Source organism: Acomys russatus, chromosome 14 (assembly GCF_903995435.1).
Source record: "Acomys russatus chromosome 14, mAcoRus1.1, whole genome shotgun sequence".
NCBI lineage: Eukaryota > Metazoa > Chordata > Mammalia > Rodentia > Muridae > Acomys > Acomys russatus.
The window spans coordinates 32,546,143-32,570,662 of record NC_067150.1 but is presented as its reverse complement, the minus strand read 5'-3'; the positions used below and the strand labels follow the sequence as shown (position 1 = coordinate 32,570,662).

At 43.1% G+C, this 24,520-nt stretch overlaps 1 protein-coding gene across 1 annotated transcript in view; it reads left to right on the top strand.

Annotated features, from left to right (window-relative positions):
* Window positions 1–826: 826 nt before the first annotated feature.
* Jhy (junctional cadherin complex regulator) overlaps window positions 827–24,520 on the top strand; it is a 56,536-nt gene continuing 32,842 nt past the window's right edge. Inside the window, exons 1-2 of the mRNA XM_051156235.1 lie at window positions 827–1,161; window positions 16,833–17,352. Of these exons, the coding sequence (XP_051012192.1) occupies window positions 827–1,161; window positions 16,833–17,352 (855 nt within the window). The remainder of the gene's footprint in view (window positions 1,162–16,832; window positions 17,353–24,520) is intronic.

Here is a 24,520-nt window from a genome sequence, read left to right as displayed (position 1 = left end):
ATACCTGATCTTCCTCCCCTCCCTAAAGTGCTTAGCTTGTCAGCATGCATGAACATGCCTTGTTTATTGAACATTTTTTAAAGCAATCATTATTACACTGTTTTTGTTTAATACTAAGCTGAGATTGATCTCCATATAACGGCCACCAAATTACACATGCATTTCTAGCAGCATCCTGGATAGTAAAAGCCTTTTCTAAATGATGGAGCCAGTTGACAGTGGTCTAGGAATGAAACAGTCTGTGTATTACAGTTCCCCTTGAGGAAATGATGCTTCCCTCTCCCTTACTTTCTAAATGGTAAACCCTGAACCAGTTTGAGTAAGTCTGTGGTTGCTACACACACACACACACACACACACACACACACACTTGCCCTGGGCATTTGAAATAAAGCCACCAAAAGCACTGCTCACAATTAGCCATTTGGCTTTGTTCCGGCTTGTTTGTAAGAAGCCCTTGGAAGCTGGAAACGGAATCCGCTTTCAAGCAGCCATTTGATTTCCTCAATAAAACCTCATTCAATTACTCAGGCTGCTTATGAGCCCTAAATCAGATGTGTTTCTGCAGAGAGGAAAAACAATCATTTTTCCAATAGGCCTTCCTTGCTTGTACACTCAAAAGGCTGCATTCAGAAGCCTGCAGATAATATAACAAGGTTCTCTTGCTCGTTGACATTTTTGATAGACATCGCCATTATGATTTCAGTAGCCACAGAGTAACATAAATATAATTTTTAAGCAATGCTTTTGAGAGCCACAATTATAAATATCAACTAACTGCTCCTGCTAACAAGAGCCTTCCTGCTCCATGTTTCTATTTTTCAGGATGAGTACATATAAACCGGTCCCCAAGCTCTCCAGTCACTCTCCTGTCTATCACACCATCTTGAGGACCCAGGCTGCAAGCAGACCCTTTAAGAAGGAAGAATTAAACCTGATTTCGAGGGATTCCTTAGAATCAGATTCAGAAAGCCTTCCTCAAGAGAATCGGTTTCAGTCCGAAACTGAGGACCGAATCCAGCACAAAGACATGGAGCCTGACAGCTTAGGAGAGGACAGCCCTGACAGCCTCGGAGGGACAGAGGAGGTGGTGAACAGAAAAGCAGCCCACAGCGCCAACAAGGAAAACCTGGCATCCCAAAGTGGCGCTGGGAATCACAGGTAAGGAACTGGCCCATGAAAGGCAGTAGTGTTCAGTAGTTTCCGGTACCTTACTAGGTAAGAAAGGATATGTTGTCCTAATGAAGAGTGTGCAAGGCAGGTCTTCTCTGAGCGACTAGAGACAGTGTAGCTCCTTGATTTCACCACATTCTCCACTCTTCCTCCTCTCCTCTTCTTCCTCCTCCTCTTCTCTCCTCTTCCCCTCCCCCCTTACCCTCCCCTTCACCTTCTCCTCCTCCTCCATTTTGCTTTTGGGTTTTTCAAAATAGAGTTTCTCTGTGTAGCCCTGGATGTCCTGGACTCATTTTGTGACCAGGCTAGCCTCAAACTCACAGAGATCTGCCTGCCTCTGTCTCTGCCTCCCAAGTGCCAGGATTAAAGGTGTGTGCCACCATGCCTGGCCACCTCCTCTTCTTTAATTAAGCAATGCAGTCATTACTGACCAGGTAAAGGGGCCTCACGAACATGCCTTAAGAGCCAGGAGACACTCCGGAAGGTCATCGGGTATAAGCACCTGTCTTAGTAACTCTTTTTGTTGCTGTAACAAAGTACCTGAGAGAGGAGAAAAAATGATTTATTCCCCTGGTTCGGAGGGAGCATTCTGTAGTATGCAGAGGCTACAGGAGCTGAGGCATCTTGGTCTGTGCTGGAGGAAGCTCACAGCAGCAGCAGCAGGAAGCAGAGGCCAGGGGACCCTGAACCGGCCCAGCTTGTAAAGACCTGCTTCTCCTAGCTAGGCCACATTTGCCAAGGTTCTACAACCTCCCAGAATAGGGCCACTGGCTGTGGACCACAGGCCTATGGGGAGGGGGGTGGGGCACATTTCACACCTCAAAGAACTTGTCCAAGGAGTACAGTGAGGTCTCTGAGAGCCAACATTAGCATCCGGTCCTGAGTCTTTTCCTCCTTTCTCTCCTTCATTTCCCTGGAGATACAAGTTTAAAAAAAAACAAACAAAATCCAGTAAAAATTATCAATGCTGTCACTGAGAGGCTGGAGGCAGAAGAGGGTTTAGGATGGCTTTAACTAAAGAGACTGGTTGAGTCAACATGGGGTGGGGGGTTGTGGGGGGGCGAAATCATGATGAAGCAGTATTTCTGGAAGCTGGTGCCTTTATATCAGAGAGCGAATATTCCAAATTATGGACAATGAAGCAGCAAGCTAGCAATGATTATTACAACAATATCAACACTTTTTATTTATTTATTTATTTATTTGGTTTTTCGAGGCAGGGTTTCTCTATGTAGCCTTGCCAGTCCTAGACTCACTTTGTAGACCAGGCTGGCCTAGAATTCACAGTGATCCACCTGCCTCTGCCTCCTGAGTACTGGCATTAAAGGCGTGCGCCATCACGCCCGGCGAATACTGTAGTTTTTCAAAGGCTCTTTTCTTTTTTTTTTTTTTCCTTTTCTCAGTTCTTCACTATAATTCTGTAGAGAACGTGTTGTGGTTCCTATATTAAAGTTGGGGGAAATGAGGCTGACAGAGAAGAAATTCTTTGTCTGAGGCCACAGTGGTTTGAAGGCATGCTTTTCTTTTGTTATTACTGTCATGTTTCATGGTTTTTTGTTTTTGTTTGCTTGGTTGGTTTTTGGTATTATGGATCAAAGTCAGAGCCTTGGGCATCCTAGGCAAACACTCTACCACTGAGCCAGACATGGGCCTATAGCTTTTTAAACTATGAAAGATGTCTTTCCTATTAAAAAAAAAAACAAAAAACAAAAAAACCCAGAAGGGAGAGATGACATAACCCTTAATGCCATATTTATATTAGATTATTTTAAAGTTGCAGTCATAAATATCATCTAAGCATTTCCTTGTTGGGGCTAGAGAGGTGGCTCAACCGAGTCTGTATTGCTCATTCAGAGGACCCAAGTTCGGTTGCTGGCAACCACAACAGACGCTCAAGGGTGCCTGTAACTCATGCGCCAGGGGATCTGACACCTCTGGCCTCTGCAGGTACTTGCACTCAACTGTACATACCTATCCACAGATACACAGAGATAAACATGTTTAAAAGAAAAGAAAATTAGTTTCCTTGTGCCTTCTTCATATATGTCCCCATTTTCCTACTCAGAAGTGACTGAAACATATGGATGTGGTTGTGCGTCCTTTTTAATACCCTTTCCCTTGTTCATTTCTTTCACGGGTGCCTATAATTCGTGATTATATATGCATATATACATATATGCGCACAATACCTCCATTTTGGTTCCGTCAGCGTTACATTTTTTGCTTATCTTATCGGTAAGTTATATAGCGTGGAAGGACAGACAGCTTACCGACTTCCTACTAAGTTAATTCTCTCATTGCTGTGATCAGGCACATGACAAGAAGCACCTTAAAGAAGGAAGGGTTTACTTTTGGCTCACAGTTTCAAGGATACAGTCCCTCGCGGCAGGAAGGTCATGGCAGCAGGTGCATGAACCGCTGGTCTCATGGCAGGGAGGGGTGAGCCTACTGCGCAGCACAGTCTCCTTGTCTCTCCAGCGTCAGGGTCTCCTCACCTCACAGGTGTGCCCAGAGGCGTGCCTCCTACTTGATTCTAGTTCCCATCAACCATCATATCTACTGATGACTATATTTAGGTTGTTCCAACTCTTACTTCACACTTGTCTGTGTGTACCCTTCTGTGGCTTGTTGGGTATGTGAGTTCCTTTAGGATATGTAATGCACAGAAGTACAGAGTGTTAGGAGAAGGGACCTGGGCCCACAGTGCCTGTGGCTTCCCAGACTGCCCAATGGCCTAGACGTTTTAAACTTCTGCACTCTGAGAGGTTATAATGTCCTACTTTTTTGTAGATTTCAATTGCTTGTCCCTCATGACTTGTATGTTTTTAGCCAAAGGAAGTCAATTCAGACATACTCTCCAATGACTAGATGATTTCATTTAACAAAATACACTTTTTGTACTTGTAATTATGGACTTGCCTCATGCTACACAGTATGCCAGTGTCTACAGATGTTATGGTATGGTTATCTAACACCCTGGGCGCCCTGGTTGACTTATTTTTTTAAACAATGTTTTAACTGAAATACATACATACATATATGTATATATATATACACACACACAATCATATATACATATATATATGAAAGAATAGACAGAGTTTGGTGACAGATTAGCTACTGAGGTTGAGGGACAAAGGAAGCCACTAATGAAGTGTTTTGTTTTGGTTTTTTGTTGTTGTTTTGTTTTGTTTTTTGTTTTTGTTTGTTTGTTTTTTGGTTTGGTTTGGTTTGGTTTTTGGTTTTTTGAGACAGGGTCTCTCTGTGTAGCCTTGGCTGTCCTAGTCTTGTTTTGCAGACCAGGCTAGCCTTGAACTCACAGTGATCCACCTGCCTCTGCCTCTGGAGTGCTGGGATTAAAGGCGTGCGCCACCACGCCCGGTTCCACTAATGAAGTGTAATAAGTTACCATGTATAGAACTTCTCTCATGAACCTGCCATTGTACTACATACGTTATATATGTTACCTGCTTAATCCTATAGCAGCCATAGTAAGTGGACACTATAGTCAGCCCATCTTGATGGGTGCCATTTGTTTCTAGTGAGTCCTGGAGCAGAATGTTCATGCAGTCTGACTTGATGCTCTGATGTGGGAGATCTGTACCCTTCAAGATAGTAAATCGTAATAGTTTTACTTATAGAAATGAGGACATCGTTAAAAAAAAATAGTCTCTTTATTTTTTTTCATTAATCAATTTGTTTATTTACTTAACATCCTTCTAGGAAGTTCCCCTCCCCCCTTCACCCCCTCCTCCAGTCCCTCCCTCTCCCCTCCCCCCATGCCCCTCCCTTTCTTCTCAGAGAAGGGGAGAGAAGGAAGTCTTTTTTGTTTTGTTTTGTTTTTTTCATTTTCTTTGTCGGTGTGAGTGTTTTGCCTGTGTGTATGTATATACGCCCAAAGTGTGCCGCACCTACAGAGACTAGAAGAGGATATCAGATCCCCTGGAACTGGTGTTACAGATGGTTGTGAACTGCTATTATGTGCTGGTGCAACAGCAGCCAGTGCTTTTGACCACCGAGTCATTTCTCCAGCCCCCAAAAGTCTTCTGCATTGTACTGCTGTTGTTGTTGTTGTTGTTGTTTTGTTTTGTTTTTGTCTGACTTTTAAGATAAGGACACCAAGACAAGACTCCACCTCATTATCCCAGTGGTTCACTGTTTCCTCTTTGGGTACCATGCTTAGCAGGTACCAGACTTTAGCCTTGTTCGGACTGTCAAGAGATCATTAGATTACTATGCACTACGTCCCAAAATAAAGGATTGTTCTTCCAAAAGTCAAAGTTATCGCTAGGTTCTTCACCTTCTGGTTCAGAAGCCCTTAAATAACCCTGTGTCCCCCTGGTTGCCCTGCCGTGGTGACGTTTCATGCTAGACTGTAAACTGCAGGGCAGGGTTAGAATAGATGGCAACCTTAGTGCCCGGAGAGAAGGCAGCGTCCCCTTCACTGGGTGCGAAAAGGCCAGTTTCCGCACTACAGAGAAAAAACAAACTGAAGGATTTGTCCAAATAATGTCTCCAAAATGCGATTCAAGTATGGTTGGGTATCGATCTTTTCTCTGCCTCTGTGTATTAGTTACACAGTCTTTTCCTAGATGTGCTGCCGCTCAAAATCTAAGTGGTTATGAGCCACGCTCCAGGTACATTGATCCCAGGCTCTCCACATTAAATTGAAGCAGCCTTTCAGTTTTACAAGGTAGATGGCATTCTGGGGATTGTAGTTCAAAGAAAGAAAGAGAAATTAGTCCACACCTGGCCTTAAACCAAGACAAACCTTTCTTCTTGCTTTCATAAGCAATAGTTTTAAAAGCAGCCTGGCAAATCACTTAGCCCCACACTCGCGTTTTGATGTTACTAGAGCCTCCAGAAGTCAAAGCTACAGTTCGGTGTCTGTGGCTTAGAGAAAAACCCTTTACTTAATGGAAATTGCAGGAGCATTGACAGTGGTGAAGGAATCAAGAGTGGAGAGAGGGTCACCCCATGCGACAATCCTTAAGCCTCGTGACACCCGGCACTCAGGAAGACGCAGATCAATGCAAGGCCCAGAGCATCAGAAACAACGTCTTTGGTGCTGAAGCCTTCTGAAGAAGAGGAAAATCAGAAGGCAGCCATCCCGTACCTAGCACGTGTGCTAAATAAGGTCTTGTTTATAGGGATATTTCTGTAATTCTTTTTTATTTGTAGAGCCATTTGCTTCATATGTTATTTCCTTTATCTTAGTTGGAGCCTCCAGATAAGGTTAATCTAATTTAAAAAAAAAAAAAACTAGTTCTTATTATAGTGCTAGGAAGTGAGCTCAGGGTTTCACACATGCAGCGCCCACTCGTGTGAACCCTGCCCTGAGGCATTACCATTATTTTGCCAGTAAGAAACTGAGGCTTTAGGACGTATAAGAGCCCAGAGGTTGCTAGATGACCCAGCCCAAAGCTCTAACTGTGAACATCTGAATATGGAATCATGGGTCTAAAATGGCTTACCAGCAAGCCTGATGATGACCCGAGTTTGCTCTCCAAGACCCATATAGGAGAAGGAAAGAACTGACTCACACAAGCCATTCTCTGACCTCCACATGTGCACTGGGGTGTGCACCCATGCACACATAAAATGAATAAAGGAATGTCATGAAATGGAATGTGCAATTGTGAACTGGTCTGAAAGGACTCCACTTTACTAACTAGTGAAGAGTTGAAGATAGGGCTGTTGAGGTGGCTCAGCAGGTACAAGCACCTGCTACCAAGCCTGAGGGTCTGAGTTTGATTCCTCTGGACCCATGTGGTGGAAGGAAAGAACCAACTCCCGCACGTTGTCCTCTGACCTCATCACCTGCACTGACTATATGTGCTCACTCACACACACAAAAATAATAATAATAAAGAGAAATGCAAAGACTCAAGTAGAACAATCTCAGGGTAAAACTACCCTGAAGCCAGAGTAAACGTGTGTGTGGAAGTACACATCTTTATAAAGTAGTGCAGTTTTCCGAAGGATGCCGAGTCTTCAGAATAAGCAGAGAGTTGCTGTATTTCCCCTTGCTTGGTGAGGTCAAGGGACACAGTAGCCTTTATTCTTGAACATGTCTCCTGGGATACAGCCATGTTTCCACTAGAGTGCTCTGCGGCAGATTCTTCTCACATCCACCTGGAAACCACAGTACCAGTATGCGAAGGGGTTGGATCCCGTCTAAGGGTGCTCCATGAGCTAGGAATTAATGGGAGGCAAGCAGCATGGGGACGCATTACCAGTTCAGTCAAGCGCTCAAAAACTATTGGAAAGGGGTGGGCGACTGACTTAATAATAAGCACCTTTGTGTAAACAAGCACGGTGGGTAAAGAAAGCCTTTCCCCCAAATTTCCTCTTCCCCTAAATTTCTCCAGCTGTTTTCAAGAACACTTGGAAAATATTTAAGCTAAGGCTACACTAGCCTCCCTTATGAGTGAGGGTTGTGGATTTTCTTTTCAGCAGTAGGGAAAATAAGAAAAACATCCAAAAAACAAAAAAACAAAAAAATAAATAAATAAATAAAAACATCCAAGACTTTTTCTCATGTTCTAGGACTGTGAAGACCATTCCAGAAGGTTCTGGGCCTTAACTTTCATTCTTACTTATTTCTAATGGTACGCATCTACGTTGATTACTATTGTCTGTTAATAAGGAAACTTTCAATTTAAGGTCATTGATTGGCCAGCTTTTTTAAATACATTATCCTGTATATCATGGGCTTTAGGAGTCCTAAGCGATGTAGGAAATAGTAGAAAAAATCTTCTTTGTGGGAATGGTTATATCAAAGCAGTGCTTTTTGCTGTAGGTACTAACTGTCTCCACTTTACACTCAGTCACTTGCTCACTAACTATGTCTTAATTAAAGCCTGGTGTGCTCCTCAGAGCAGGCGTGGTACCGTCATGGCCCGTGGACTGTCATGGAGGAAGCAAGGAGTGTGTGTGAGCATGTGTGTCTATCAAAGGCCAGGCTCCTGCCAGAAATGCTAAAGCCATGAAGGCTCATGGGGGCTCTCTACTGTAGCCCCAGGAACTGCTAGTTCCTTCCTCTTTTACTCTAAAACTAGGGTATGTTTTTTGTGTTCAAGTAAGTACAGAGTCAGTTTTTTAAAACCTTAGAAAGTACAATTACTTACCCACAATCCTGTGAGTTTATCAAGAAGATTGTAACAAGTTACTGAAGAAATAATTTAATTTATGCCCTGTGCTTCATCTTTTTCACTTCCTGGCAAGTTGGAAGACATAGAAAACTTGGATAACTATATTTTTTTCAACATCCTTTCTTTTTAAAAAAAATTGACGAATTTGTGTGTGGGATCACAAATGTCAGGTGAAGTCATGGAAATCACAGGACAGCTTTTGGGAATTGGTTCTCTCCTTTTACGATGTGGATCAGGAGGAGCGAATGCCTTTATTTGTGGAGCCGTCTGGTCATTTGAGGCACGGTCTCACTGTTTAGCTTAGGCTGGTTTTGAATTCATGGAAGTCCTTCCTAAGTGTTGAGATTCCCACTGTGAGTCATCAAGCCCAGTTTAATACTTTTTTTAGTTTCAGTATTACAATCTTCTTAGTATAATTTTTTAGTGTATTGCATTTAAATTAGGTGATTTCCCAATAGTTACTAATATTGAGAAGTTTTACATAGTAAAAGCCCACCCTAACTCATAAAGGTCAGCCAGTTTTCCTGTCATACAAAAGAGAAATGAAGAGACTTGCTCAGGCTTACCCCATTGATCAGAGCCTGGTGGCAGAACCTGGTGTCTTAGTTACTTTCCTATTGCTGTGAAGAGACACTGTGACCAATGGACCTTATAACAGAAATCGTTTAATTGGCAACTTCCTTATAGTTTCAGAGGCTGAGTCCATGATCATCATGGCAGGAAGCATAGTAGCAGGGAAGCATGGCACTAGAGCAGTGGGGAGAGGAGGGAGGGAGAGGAAGGAAGAAGGAGAGAGAGGGAGGGAGGGAGAGGAGGAGAGAAAGAGAGGGAAAGAGAGGGAGAGAAAGAGAGAGAGGGAGAGAGAGAGGGAAGGAGAGAGAGAAGGGGAGAAGGGGAGAGAGAGAGGGAGGGAAAGGGAGAGAGGGAAAGGGAGGGAGGGAAAGGGAGGGAGGGAGGGAGAGGAGAGAAAGGGAGGGAAAGAGAGGCAGAGAAAGAGAGAGAGGGAGAGAGGTAGGGAGGGAGGGAGAGAGAGAAGGGGAGAGAGGGGGGAGGGAGAGAGAGAGGGAGAGAAGGAGAGAGAGGAGAGAGAGACTGGGTCTAGCATGAGATTTCGAAACCTCCCATCCCCAGTGATATGCCTCCTCCAACAAGGCTACATATTTGCTAACCCTTCCCAAAAGAGTTCCACAAACTAGGGACCAAGCATACAAATATATGAGCATACAGTAGCCATGCTTACTAAAACCACCACACAGGGGTAAGACCTGTCCATTGTTTTTCCCCACGATGTCTAATATAAATTCTAATACTATTACTCTCACATTTAAAATGTAAAATGTACACTGTCTAAAGGAGGTATAAGCACTCGAACATCTAAAAGTTGAGGTCTTAGGCTAGGAATGTGGCTCAGTCAGTAGAATGCTTGCCCAGCATACTCAAAGGCCTGGGTTCAATCCCAGCACTGCATAAACTGGGCATAGTGGTGTATACCTGTAATCCCAGCACTAAGCAGCGTGAGTTGGGAGGATCCAGAGTTCATTCTTAGCTGCATAAGAAGTTCAAGACAAAGCAAAGTCTCTACTCTTGACAATTCTTTTGGCGAATAGAAGGAACACCCAAACCTTCCGTAGAAAATGTCTGCAAGTCATGTCATAAAGTCTCACTGAGTGAGAGCAACTGTGGCTCCAGGTGCTACCTCATAATTACTAGAAATCTGGGGGAGCCCCACTTACTAATTAATATGAAGAGAGGGCCTGGAGAGATGGCTCAGTGATTAAGAACACTTGCTGCTCTTGCAGAGGACCTGGAATTTGAGTGCTAGGGTAGACATGGCATCTCATAATCCTCTGTAATGCCAGCTCCAGGGCCTTACGTCTGATGCTCTCTTCTGGCCTCCTCAGGCACTGCATGCAAGTGGTGGGTACATACACACACACATACAGGCAAAAGACCCATACACATAAAATAAAAATAAATAAATAAACAAAAATTATTTAAAACTTCCCTTTTGCATTAAGCGTAGAGGCTCAGAGAGCAGCTATAGGGCAAGAGAGCTTCAGAGAGAAAGGAAGAAACCCAAAGTACCAGAGAAAAAGTACTTACCCTTTGGCTAATATGTGAAAGAAAGAGATGAGGGGGTGGCATGGGGCAGGGTTGGGAATTACACCTTTCTGAGTCAGGGTTCAGAAATGTGGACAGACTTAATAAAGCCTCACGGCAGGCCTATAGTTACTGCACAGATTTCTAGGAAGGAAAGGTACATTATCTCACTAAGGTAATAATTGGATTTTTTTTTATCATGGCATTAGGGAATCCACCTTCTGAGGGGTGGTTCCTTAGCCAGATAACTGACAGACCCAATTGGATTGACTCTTATGTTTGGAGTAGCTTAAGGTTATACCCAGACCAGCAGTAGACGCCATTCTCCTGACCAGAAGGAGAAGGCCTTTCCTCAGTCAGAACCTTAATCAGAATACTGTAACAATACAATTCTTGTGACATTGTAGCCTTCGTTCTGGGTAACTGTCACCTCAGTAGAAGTGAGATGCTAAAATTTTACCTTGTGATCCTTAGAGAATTTACTTCTCTTTACTCACAGGTTGTCCTTGAATTGCAATTGGTCCTAGCAATAACTTGGGACAAATACCTGACTATAACAGTAACAAATCTGTTGTTGAAGCCCAGCGTAGTGACACACCCCTTTAATCCCAGCGCTTGGGAGGCAGAGGCAGGTGGCTCTCTATGAGTTCAAGGCCAGCCTGGTCTACATAATGAGTACCAGGACCAAAGCTACGGCTATGTGGAGAGATCCTGTCTCAAAAAGAAAACCAAAAATACAAACAAACAAGCCCAACAACAACAGAACACAAATCTGTTGTTGAAAAAAAAGAAGAAGAAAAAAGTGAGTTGAGTCGAAAGTGTCCAAATGATGTAATTGCTATAAACAGAGTTCACTAAATAACAATTAGCCCCCTTCATTTTAATGTTCTCTAGACAGGTTTTACCTTCAGTTCATTAAGACATTGTTTTTCTATTAAAATGTTTAATTATTTAAGTAAAATAAATGCCTCCATTAAATGAAAATTTATGGGTTACAAATAACCACCACAAAGAATGTCTGGAAGTGGAAACATTTTATTTCCTACCTCCAGAAGTGAACTTTTAATCTTTTGGATTTCTTGCATTTATTTCCTTAAAAGCCATTGATAAGAAGAGCAAGATGAGATAGGACTTAGGAGCCCTCAAAAACGATTGTCAGTTTTGAGGCTCCTTTAAAGAGCATCACAAACTCTACACTTAAACAGAAATTGAATTTGCTGCTCGTGTGCATAAAAGATTTAATGGCATATAAATTGGGAATAATTATTCTGTTTCAAAGGATTAAATGAAACCTAAATCAGTAATAATATGTGCAGTTTCAATCTAACTGCCTGCTTAACATAAAGTGGCAAATAAATAACAGCTAACTCACAGTGGGCTTTGCTTTTACTCCCCTCCTCAACTGGCAAAATGGCCAGTTATTGAATATTTTATTGTGAGTGCAGAGGATGTTAATTGAACTAGAAGCATGCTCTAATTTTAGTAATTTTTTGATTGAATACAAACTGAGTATGAGGCTCTTCATTAAATGGAGATTTGATTTTATTTGTTTGAAGTTATCACAGCACGGACTCAAACATGGTCCATTAAAGGCAGCAAATACCCCACTATACGCATGTGAGACACCCCCCCCCCACACACACACACACACACTCCCTCTCCTCTCTGCATCCATTTCTAACCCAGGCCGTTGAAGAGGAGCCCCGACATCTGTTGTCTGACAGGTAACAAAGGAGTTGTATTCTCATTGTCTGTGTGACCTTCCGATCGGATGAGGAGGAGAAGAGGTGCACGGTCTGTGTGCAGATGATTGCCCGTGAAAGAGCACTTCACACTCATTTTGTCCCCGTGTGTTGACCCAGACTGCAAAACACAATTGCGCTTCTTAGCACACGAGCTCGGTACAATGGGGTCCTTTAGTGTCATGTTCTGTTTCAACGACTCGATTCATTTCTCGGAAGCATTACAATTTTCCATGCACATGATTTTGGAAAGAAAAAAAAAAGCCTCCCATTAGCTTCAACATGTCTTCCATTTGGAATGGTGAAGGGAATATTTGGAGAGAGCCATTGCCAGAATAGATGGCACAGCATCCTTAAAGCGTTCATGGGCACCGTGGTTGCTTCGGGATGCTTTGTGTACAATACACCTTCCTTGGTGCTTCCCCTCTGACCACTGCTTCAGAAGCCTGTTTCTCGGCAGCTTATGATGATCTTCCAAGCTGCCATTTCTTTTTCTCTTTTTCCCTGGCTGTCCTGTAACTTACTCTGTAGACCAGGCTGGCCTCGAACTCAGAGCCCCATCTGCCTCTGCCTCCAAGTACTGGGATTAAAGGCATACACCATCACTGACCAACAAACTGCCATTTCTTAAAGAAATGGAATACGTTAGGGCCTTGACAGTACGCGTTTTCTGGAAGGTACAAAATAATTTAATTCACTTACTTGTATCTCCCTTATCCCTATTTAGTGGTTGTTAAACACATTGTGTCATGTGTATTCACTGATATTTCTTAATCCCATTTCCTAAATTATGCCTTAGACATTTCCCACAGAATCTAAGTCATGTGTAAAAACCAGATTTTGTTCCCCCCTTCTAATGAGTGTTATATCTTTCAGGCCACTAGGGTACCACTTAGAGCCTCATGCCCTAGAAATACCTTAACCCCTGGGGGGTGGGGGTGGGGAGAAGCATCTCTTGAGCTTCATCAGCAGGAAGCATAGTACACAACAACTGTGTTACGTCCTAGAGACTGAGTAAAGTAGGCAGTGAGCAAATCCTGGCAATAGAGCTACTGACACGCTCTCCTGGCTAGTGTTCACGCCATCCTTACTCTGTGCCAGGTGCAGACATTAAATAATCTGCCCATCACTCACAGAGTGATCGGTAGCACCAGAAATTAAGGGCAGGCAATTCTATTCTAGAGCTGTTGTCTCTGCACACTCAGCTGTAGCATCTGCCAGAACCAGCAAATGGATGCCTATTGGCCGTCACTGTTTGAGGCTAGTTAAATGCAGTGTGACCAGTCAGGGAGCTTTTTCTAATGTAACAGCACGGGGTAAGAATAGGTGAATGCATTCCCTTCAAATATCGACTGCCTCTTTCCATGACTGTGATGAAATGCTTGAAATAAACACCTTTAAAAGGAGGAAGAATCTCTCTGGGCTCACACTTCCGTGGGCACTTGATCCTGTTTATTCAGGCTTGTGGCAATATCAAGGCAGGAACGTCTGTGAGAGGAGGCCTGTTCACCCCATGGCAGCCCAGAAACACAGAGAGAGCAAAGCTCCAGTGGCCCAAAGGGCATGGCTTCCATCTATGAGGCCACATCTCTCACACATTCTACCACCTCTCGGTATTGTTACATGCTGGGGACCAAACCTACAACACATGGGCCTTCTGGGGCATTTAAAACCCAAACTATAGCAATTATCTATTTTTCTTAAATACCAGATGTTACTCAGACACACCAGTAACTGAGTTATCTCAGGCTAACAGGATGACAGGGTGGATTTTGAGATATTATTGAACAATTAAATGTAGATGGCTCTGGAACTGGAGTTACAGGCGGTTATGAACAGCCATGCAGATCTTATGAACCAAACCCCAGGTCCTCTGTAGGAGCAGCAAGTGCTCTTAACCACTGAGTCATCCCTCCAGCCCAGTGATGCCCAGTTGGGTCACCAAGAAGACTGTTCTAAATGTCTTCAAAAGGTCGCTCTGAAGCTTATTCCTTCAGCTGCTCTTAGTTGGTGCCCAGTCCTCTCTCCGAAATTAAGTGCTCATATAATCTAGCTAACTCCAAACGCTTGCACAGTTTATGAGGTCCTGGCATATCTGACCTCTGGTTAACCTTGAGCTCTGAGCCTCAGTTTTCCTCTTCCCAGTCTCCCTTATCTGCAGAGCATTTGTTCTTCGGAAGCAAAGCTGCTCTGTCCCCTCCACTCCTCTTTCCTGCTGTCCTCTCAGCCTGATGCATGTTTCCTTGGCCTTAGGTCATGGCCATGACTTCCTGTAACCACAACCAAGGTTGCTCCTGAATCCAGGTGGCCCTCTGGTCCCTGCCCAGAACAGGCATCACTACTCCATGGTGTTGATTGTTGCTTTTCTTTGTTTCCCTTCCAAGCTGAGACTCCAACTCTGTGCTTCTTAACCCTGTATCTCCCAGCTCAGTAAGTGCTCAGGAAACGCTTGTCCAAACAACTCTGAGCTACCAAGTAAACGAATAAAGTTATTCCTTCCAGTAAACTGTGGATATGGGAATACAGCCTTTGTTTGTTTGTTTTTAAAAGTTGTATCTACTTGAAGATAATAGCTGAGTTTTCTTCTCCATATAAACAACTGCAGCTAAACCTTAGGTCACTCAGTATAAGATAAACCCTAAAAGCATTCACTAATCTGCCCCAGGGCAAGAAGCATCTTCATATTAAGATTTTAATTATGTTGCTACTTTTTTAAAATAAATACCATCTGCTGTATTTATGTTGGAGTATTTATGGAGATCCAGTTATTTATTCTAGATGCATTTAACTTGTCTGCCCTTAAAGCGCTGCCCTATACTAAAACAGAGATTAGGGAAGGGAGGTGTACCGCAGCCCTTGCTGTCCATGACCTTAGTTAGGTTAGAAGACCACCATGGTGGAAAGTTAGCCAGCGCATGCGCAGAGCACTTTAAGATACATGGCTTTTTGCCAGTCTTTAGTCAGCCTCGAGAAATGGAGGAAATACAACATCTCCATTTGAGACAAACTGCCTCGAAGGTGAAAGGTGAAAGGCCCAGTGTCCAAATACCGAAGTTAGTAGGACAGACAGCCCACAGGAGAAACCTGCCCATCATGGCCCTGGAGACAGGCCATCTTGTGGTGTCTGTGTGGGAGACACAGTGATGGCCCATTTACTGACAGACAGACAGACCAATCTCTCTCCAGAGTTTTGTTGGGGAAAACCCCATCCAGGAAAGGGAAGAGCTGCCTCCACCCGAAAGTTTCCCACCCTCTTACGAGGGCTGAAAATTCACAATGACAATTTAGGAAAGCATATGAGGTTTTTGTTTTTGTTTTTTGTTTTTTGTTTGTTTGGTTTTTTTCTTTACAGTGAATCAAAGATATCTAGGTTCACGTTAAGAACGGTAAATTGGCGTCATAGGGACCATTAGTTTGTTTACCCAGCATAAAATTATGTCCTCTGTAAGCGGGAATATCAAATAGCATAAAAAGCTGGGTGATTTACATTTTCTTTTTGATTAGGAGATTGCATCCACTGTCCTCAGCACGGGGAAAATCTGTCCCATTTAGCTTTTGAAGATCAAAGAGGCCATTAAATATGCTGTATCGCCAGCTTTTTCCCTTTTCTTTTTTGGTTAAGACTGGGGCTACTTTATAAACTGAGGCTGTCGTGGCAGACCAAAGGACCTTATTTGGGGTCCAAGTTACTTCCATCAGGCAAGGCCATGTCCCTAACCTTAATTTAGTGAGACTGTTTTAGGACTTGAGGCCCACAGTGACCTATCTACTGAGGTTCCTGTGCATTGGCTGTGACAGCCAGGACTCGGAGCCACAGTCTGCTTCTAAGTCTTGCAGATTTTTCTGTAGAACATTTGATAAATATCCATAGATAAGAGGACTGGAACCCAAAATTCCTGGGGAAAAAATAAAAAATAAAAAAGGAAAAAGAGCCTCTCTGTGTAGATATTCAATTTGAAATAAAACCTGACTTTTCTCTCAAGAAGGAAAATTCAAGGTGACATTATATGCTTCTCTTCCTGGAGATGAATATTCAGATATGCATAGAACCAGCTGAGGTGTAAATTGTTAAGCTTTTCCTTTCTTTCTTTTCCTTCCCCGTCCCTCTCTCTTCCTCCTTCTCCTCTTCCTCCTCTTCTTCCTCCTCCTCTTCCTTCTTCTTTTAAGACAGTTTCATATAGTCCAGGCTGATCTCCATGCACCTGTCCTCAAGGATGACCTTACACGTCTGATCCTCCAGCCACACCCACCTCCCTGGTGCATCACCATGCCTAACTCTGGGGGATAACATACAGGGTCTCGTTCGTGTTCTTGCTTTTAGAATTTAGTTGGCAACCATTTTTACTACAGATTTCAGTGAGCTTGGGTAATTAGATCTTTTCTGTGGTTCTAATTTGAATCTTAGATGCACCCTCACCATCTATCAAGTGAAAGGGAAATTGGAGGCCCAGTCTGAGATCGAATTTGAATAAAATGGTGAAGTGAATTGAATGAGTGAGTTTGTGTGTGTGTGTGTGTGTGTGTGTGTGTGTGTGTGTAGTTTTTGGTCTGTCACAGTTGGAGACTGTCACTTTAGGGCAAACCCTATGGGAATTTACTTTTATTAAGGATTTCTCATTTCTTTTCTTTTCTTTTTTTTTTTTTTTTTTTTTGCTTTGGACAGCCAGCTTCAGATAGAAGACAAGTATTCAGACCTCCGATATGACCCCAATTGGAAGAATAAGAAAGATGAGGGGCAGCTATTGACTGTTGAGGCATTGCCAGGGTCTGCTGCTAGCTCTTCAGAAACCCTGCCTTTTGCTCCACTCTACCCTTCCAGGGAGCCATCCATGGGGCTCTCAAGGGGGGAAGGAAAAGAGAAGAGGAGTACTCAAAGCGAAGCTTCCTTACTTGGAAGCGAATTTCTAAGCCCAAGGTATGAGAATGGCATCCATCAAAACGACTCCTTTTCAGAACTAAGCGACAGTGACCAGGAGGAGAAATCCAGCGACCTGTCTCAATACCTAAAGAGTTCAAGCTCACACAACGAAGTTTTCCTGCCGGGATCACGTGGCCCTCGCAGAAGGAAGTCCAAGCAATATTTTGTGGAAAAAAACAAGCTGACTTTGGGATTACCTACCCCTAAGACAGATTCTTACCTTCAACTTCACAATAGAAAGAGAGGAGAGACTCGCCTCGAACAGGTGCGTAGTGGTTGTTTGCACTTCTCTCTCTGAAGCTGCCCTGGGGTTTGTGCGTGTTTGAAATGGCTGGACGTCTCTTCTTCCTGGACGAGGATGCTATGGTAGCCACTTGCCTGAGTAAAGCTTCTCCTCTTTCTTCACCTTCTTTTTCTTCCACCTTCTTTCATTTTATTTAGTCTGGGGTTGATGGGTGGGTGGGGGGTATGTGATTGTGTGTGAGGTCAGCTTGCAAGAGTCACTTCTTTTCTCCTACCTGTGGATCCTGAGGCTCAGGTCACCAGCCTTGGTGGTAAGTGCCTTCGCCTGCTGCGCCGCCTTGCTAGCACAGCTGCTTCTTGTAGGGTGAAGATTATAACTCCCTTAAGTTCTTAAGAGGAAAACAAAACCCACCTGTGGTTCACAGTGCTGTAACTGCTACGATTCAATTACTGTACCTAAAATGTCTCCACTCAAAGACCCATGAAGTTTTTTTTTTTTAATATTTACTTTATGTGCATGAGTGTTTTGCCTGCACGTATGTCTGTACACCACGTGTGTGCCTTGGAGTTTATTCCCGCTGTGTGTTCCAGTAGGTGAAACGCAGGCCTGAGCATTTGGTTCCCTGTGTGTCGGCTGTCTTTGTTCTCGCCTCACCATTGGTTGCAACCTCACTAAGTGGAGATAACACGGCACGTTCACCCCTAGAGCCACAGCTTGCCTTGAGAGTGATTCTGCACCCAGATTCTGTCCTGGGTGCTGGGTGCTGAGCTGGGGTGGCGTGAAGTGGTGTTGTGAGGCAGAGCACAACATGGAAGATTTTTCTTTTTAATTCTTCAAATGACTCCATAGCTCACCGGTTCCCATTGCACTGCCCCTCACTGTCCCATATAAGCAGTGTGAAGTGACTTCAGCTTAGACTCTCCGCTATGTAAAATTGGAAAATAGTAAATGCCCTTTTTTCCCCATCTGATCATTCTGAGGATAACTTATTTCCCAAATGATGGGCCTGTTGGAGACCAGGCCCAGCGGGACACACTTGTAGCCTCATCACTTGAGACACCAAGGCTGGAGGATGACAAACATGAAGCTAATCTGGACTATGGAACAGGAACACACAAACACATTCCCACACATACGTTACACACACACACACACACACACACACACTTCACACACACACATATATATACACACACATTCACATATACAAAACAACAGTGAGAAGAAATGCTATTATAACAAGTAAATCTAGCTTTATTTTATGGACAGAAATAAGAAGAACCCTCTCAGCTCTCTTCATGGTGAATATGCCATATATACAATGGACTCAAGTAAAAAGCTTGCCTGACTGGCAGTTCCATACCCCTACTGAAGAACACCTTGGAATTCACCACCTACAAGAGTGGAGTCCCTTTCAAGGATCCAGGAATATGTGACATTTGCAGCTAACAATAAAACACAGGAATGGGTACAGAATATTTAACTAATTACCAAGACAGCTAAATTTCATTAGTTCTCAACATTTTCTACTGTTTTAAATATAAACATATTTGTTGTTGTTGTTTCATAAAACTTATATGAAATTTCAGCGAGGCAGTGGTGGCACACGCTTTTAACGTCAGCACTCACGTGGCAGAGACAGACAAATCTCTGACTTTGAGGCCAGCCTGGTCTATAACGTGAGTTACAGGATATCCAGGGCTACACAGAAAAACCCTGTCTCAAAACAACATAAACAAACAAACCTTACATGAAATTTCAAATATCACTTGATTGTTCACTTAAATTCTAAATGAACTCAAGAGTGACAGTGTTTGTTGCTGGTCATCTCTCCCAGCCTAGGATAATACTTTCCATTACTGTTTCATTTCCTGTTTTGAGTAAGTGTCTTACTTTGTAGCTCATGCTGCCCCAGGCTAGCCTCAAACTCACAGCAATCATCCTGCCTCAGCCCCTTGAGTGCTGGGATTATATTCAGCTCTTGTCACTACTTTCAAAAGTGTTCCCAAAACACACTGCTCATGAAGAAGAGGAAATAGTGAGGCCAAAAGAAGGCATTATTTTTCCAGTATAAGAGGAAAAGGGTTCACCATGAACTTTGTTGCTGACCCCTTAACTGTTCATTTGCATAATAGTTACAAGTTACCTTGGCAAACAATCCTGGAGTGCTTTGGTTGTAGTGTTCTCACAGTCACAGGGGAAACTAAATTCACATTAGATATTCTGTCTTTGAGCTCTTGACTTACTGTTTGAAGGAGATGTTGACAGTGCTCACCCTCGCTCTGAGTTTAAATGTCTTAATGCTGGTTGCTTATAGCATCTGAAACTATTTCTTCACTGTTTCTCCAAGATGGATTTTTTTTCTTACTATTCTTATTCTTTTTTTAAAGGGTAGAAATGTGTTTGACTAACAGAGTGCCATAATGGTATGTGCCATTTGTTTTATTGAACACAGTAATACAAAAAAGTGAGTTCTTCCTAAATTGTTACATATAAACATGTGACAGCTCTCCCCCTTGAAGTCTGGTTTTTGTTTACTTGTTTATCTGTTTTTATCTTGTTTTGGGTTTTGAGACAGTTTCATGTAAGCCAGGCTGCCCTGAACTCTATATATAACTGAAGATAGCTTTGAACTTCTGATCCTATTTGTTTGGTTATATTTGTAATAAAAGTTAAAAAGCTGGTTCTTAAGTTCATAATAAGCAAGCATAATAAAGAAAGTTGTGGAAATTAAGAGTAAAGCTAGGTCTGGGAAGAGGGTGATGGCTCCGTGGGTAAAACCACTTGCTTCGCAAGCTTGAGGACCTGAGCTCCAATCCCAAGGACCCACATAAAAAGCCAGGCACACGTATGTGTTTCTGTGACCCCAGCATGTGAAGCAGTAAGAACAGACAGAACCCAAGAGCTCACAGCAGGCTATCCAGTCCAGACAAGACAACAAGTTCAAAGAGAGACCCTGTCTGAAGGCAATAAGGAAGGGAATAATATAGAAAAACCCCTCTAAGTCATGTCTTGACCTCTGCATGTGCCTACATTGGTACTCACACCCACAGACGACACAGCACACATGTGAGCAAGGAATGATGGAGTCTTACTGGATGCTGTATTACAAGGCTCCAAATCATTGGGTAACATTTAATTCATATATAGACAGAAAATATGAATGTGATAGGATGAGAAGTCTACAAATAGAGCCTAACTGTACATGATGTACTGTGTGGTCCAATAAGAAATGCTGCACTTTTCAAAAATCAGCCTGGACAACCCAAGAAAAATGGCAAACTGAATTCAGATGCTCATCATACAAAACAAATTCCAAATAGGTCAGATGTTAAATTATTAAACTCCAACCATCAAAACACTAGAAAAAACGTAGGAAGGTTCTCTTCAAACCCTGACATATTTAAAAGTCTAGAATCCCAAGAGATTACTAATTTGGTTTGTGTATATCAAAAACATCTACCAGAGAAAGCTGTAAACAATGTAAGATATGAGAAACAAACTAGGAAAAACATTTTTCCTAATTTATACCACCGGTAGAGCTCTATCTCTAATGCATAGAGATATCCATGTCAATAAGAGGGAGACTGAAGTCACCATAGAAACATACAGAGAAGCTCAGATAGAGTCACAGAGAAGTTAAAACAGGTGGCTACTGAGCGCTTTGTGAACACACTCAGCGTATCACTTTAAGAGAAGAGCCCGTTAATCCTACAGTGAAATTCACTTCTACCTATGATTAGTAAGCACTGGAACTGTTGATGAAAATGTTCAGTAATGCCAGGAACTGAAGAAATCAGTATAACCAGAATAAGGGATGATTTATGTCTACGTAACATACAATTGCACTCCCAGAGAAACTCGCACATAGTGTCTAAAAGCAGCCCCGTTGCTTGACTCCGCCCTGCGCTCGCTTCATGACCTTGTGCAAGCTCTTAAACCTCTCTGTGGCCCAGCTTTCTCATCTATAAAGGAGATAATAATAGTATTTTCCTCATAGGGTAGTTAAGAATATCCAATGAGTAGGCTGGCCTACAGAGAGGGCTTACATTAGAGGCTGACTCACAGTAAGGGCTGCAAATGAGTTTGTAATTAGCATTTTTATTTGGCCCAACATACTCCACTCCTAAGTATTTATCCTAAATAGATAAACGTGTTCAGTGTTTTAAAAAAAAATACCTATACAAAATCATTCATTTCTGCCTTGTTTGTGGTATCAAAAGATCAGAAGCCACCCAAATAGCCATCATTTTGGCGGGAGAAGTTAAGGAAGTTAGGGTATTATGCTATGACAGAGCATAATACTATGGCTGTTTAAGAAATGAAGACCCGCTCTAAAATGCTTTGGTCAATTTAACAGGATTTATCAGTAAGAGAAATTCAAGGAGTGAAACAGGCAGATATAAGAAGCAAAAACAAAACAAAACAGAAGGAATAAAAATACGTGTCAAGTTGGTGTGTCTCACACACACCTGTAATCTCTGCACATGGGGAAGATGAGGCAGGAAGATGACAGATTTTAGGTCTAGACTAGACTATGTAGTGAGACACTTTGGAACACTGCATAGGCGATTAATAGAAAGGAGTGGGAGGGAATTGGCATAGCTTTCCGTCTTGTGCCTTTTTATGCCTGTGGATTTCTCTTTTTCTTTCTCTTGCTATTTGTTTTGAGGCAGAGTCTCACAAGACAGCCTCGCTGTCCTGGAACTCACGTAGATCTGCCTGTCTCTGCCTTTGCAGTGCTGGAATTAAAAGTCACGCCCCACCACACCCTCTCTGTGTATTGTTTTTGAACCATATCTATATACTATAGTTATTGCTTTTTTAAAAACTAAACTGCAAAATAGCAACAAGTGAGAGTCAGTGTGGGCTGAGGGCTATCGATCCGTTGGTAAAGTTCCTGCCAGGCATCCACAAAATCCTGGGTTTGATCTGTGGCACCATATTGACCAGACATGGTAGCACACAATTGACATTGTAGCACAGAGATGACGGGGGCAAGAGTATCAGAAGTTCATGGTCTTTGTAAGCTGCATAGCAGCTGGAGGCCAGCCTGAGATACATTAAGATCCTATCTCAGAAAAGGGGCAGGGGTTGGGGAAGTGTAAGGCAAGAGTCACTTACAATATCTATTGTGGAATAACCCTGATTAAGTTCTCACCCTTTGGCCACAAACAGTCACCTAAGTTTATCACCCCCACACCCCTACACCCCCATCTCCCTACCCCTGCCCCCAGCCTGAATATGGTTCAAAATGCAATCTCTGGCCTAAACTTCAGTTTTCCCATCGTCTTTCCTGATGGTTTTTTTGTTTGTTTGTTTGTTTTTCATAGAACTATTGGTACACATGACCATATACTTTTTCATTTGTTTGGAGACAAGGTTTCTCTATTATGCAGTCCTGGCTGTCCCGGAACTTGTTCTATAGAGCAGGCTGGCCTTGAACTCAGAGCTCCTCTGACTCTGCCTCCCGAGCGCTGGGATTAAAGGCATGTGCCACTGCCGCCCAGGACACACACACATTTTCAATAAGGACTTAAGCACATGATGTGTGTGTGGTGCCAGGAAGGGATGTGAAAAGCAACACACACTAGAGGGCACCTGAGCATCATATTCAAGAGTCTGGAGTATTTGAAACTCATTAGCGTCTGAGTCAAATTTATGACCTACCATTAACAGAAATTGTGTTCTGAAACGAACTGCCCTTCTATCCTTGATTTCAATAGACTTTGGAGATGAAGGTGAAGCCTAGCCTGAGTTCAGAAGAGCTCTAAGTGCCTTGTCTGTGCGATTTGGCCCTTTCCTACTAATATCATGAAAAGAAATTACAGATATTTTACAATTGTAAATGCAGAAAGGTTATCGATTGTCTGTAGTCCTCAGCACCATGTAAAAATCATAAACCAGAAGCCGCTGTCCAGATCTGTGGACCAGCAGCAGCAGGCCAGCCAGTCAGCGAGTGTTTACTGAGCACTGACTATGCCCTAGGGTTCTCTTCTCTGTACCGAGGATGCAGCAGAAAATAAGGTATACAGAGCACCCATCATCCACGGCCTGCCTCCCATCCATGGGACAGACAGGACATAGGTAACATCTCACAGGAAACCAAACAAGCTGTATGTACTGAAGTAGCCTCTCCCATAGGAGCATCATTTGAGCTGAGCCCCGAAGGGATGAATCCAAAAAATAAACACATTAAAGATCTGCAAAGAGTGTTGACTAGCTCTGTGTCGGTAGCAGCACCCTTGCATGAGGAATAAGAAAATATGGAGCTGGGTGTGGAGGTGGAGGCAGACAGTGTTTGCTACGTTGTGGGTTCCTTTTTCTCTCTTCCATTCTATTCTACCCGTATTAATCCCTAACACTAGATAGGAGAGAAGAGGAAAAGAGGTGAAGTTATCATTAGACTGGGGGTGTAGAGTTCCCTGGGGCAAATTTGATCTTCACAGTCGATACCTGATTTCTTCTTGTTGTTTCTTTGCACATGACTACTTGACAACAACTGACAACATCCAACCACCAACCAGCCAGCAACAGCAACAACCCCACCTCTTGGGGACCTAGCATCTATATACCCTCTGAAAAGTTCCCAGGATTCCAAATGTCACACACTCAGAAACAATTGGCAGCTGGCAAAATCACACACCCCTGCTAGAGCATGAGGCAAATCATAGTCACCTGTTGTGAGGCAGCCTCTTATCCCCACACAAACAAAAACATATTCCCAAAGCAATTCCATGTTTTTTAAAGAAACTAAAATTACAAGATTCTCATTACAGGGTAGGGGAGATAAAACTGAAATAAAACCTTGCTTGGGATGTCAGAGGATCGAGGGCTGTATCCTGGCTCTCAGCAGAGGACTTGCCAAGTGTTTGAGCAAGCAACTCCTTGAAATCTTATCTTGCTTATCTATGAGGTCAACTTCTGTATTGGAATACTATCTGAATATTTTATACAAAGCTCCTAATATATGGCAGATCTGCAGTATAGGGAAAATAATAGGACTGGGGAGTTAGCTCAATCAGCAAGCACGAGGGCCTGAGTTTGATCCCCAGAACTCCTGGGAGGGTGGGGAGGCTTGTTAAAAGTAGTGTGTGCTGAGAAGGGGAAGATAGGCGGGCCCCTGGAGCTCACTGGCCAGCCAGCTTAGTCTAACTGGTGACCTTCAAGGCCAGTGAGAGACCCTGTC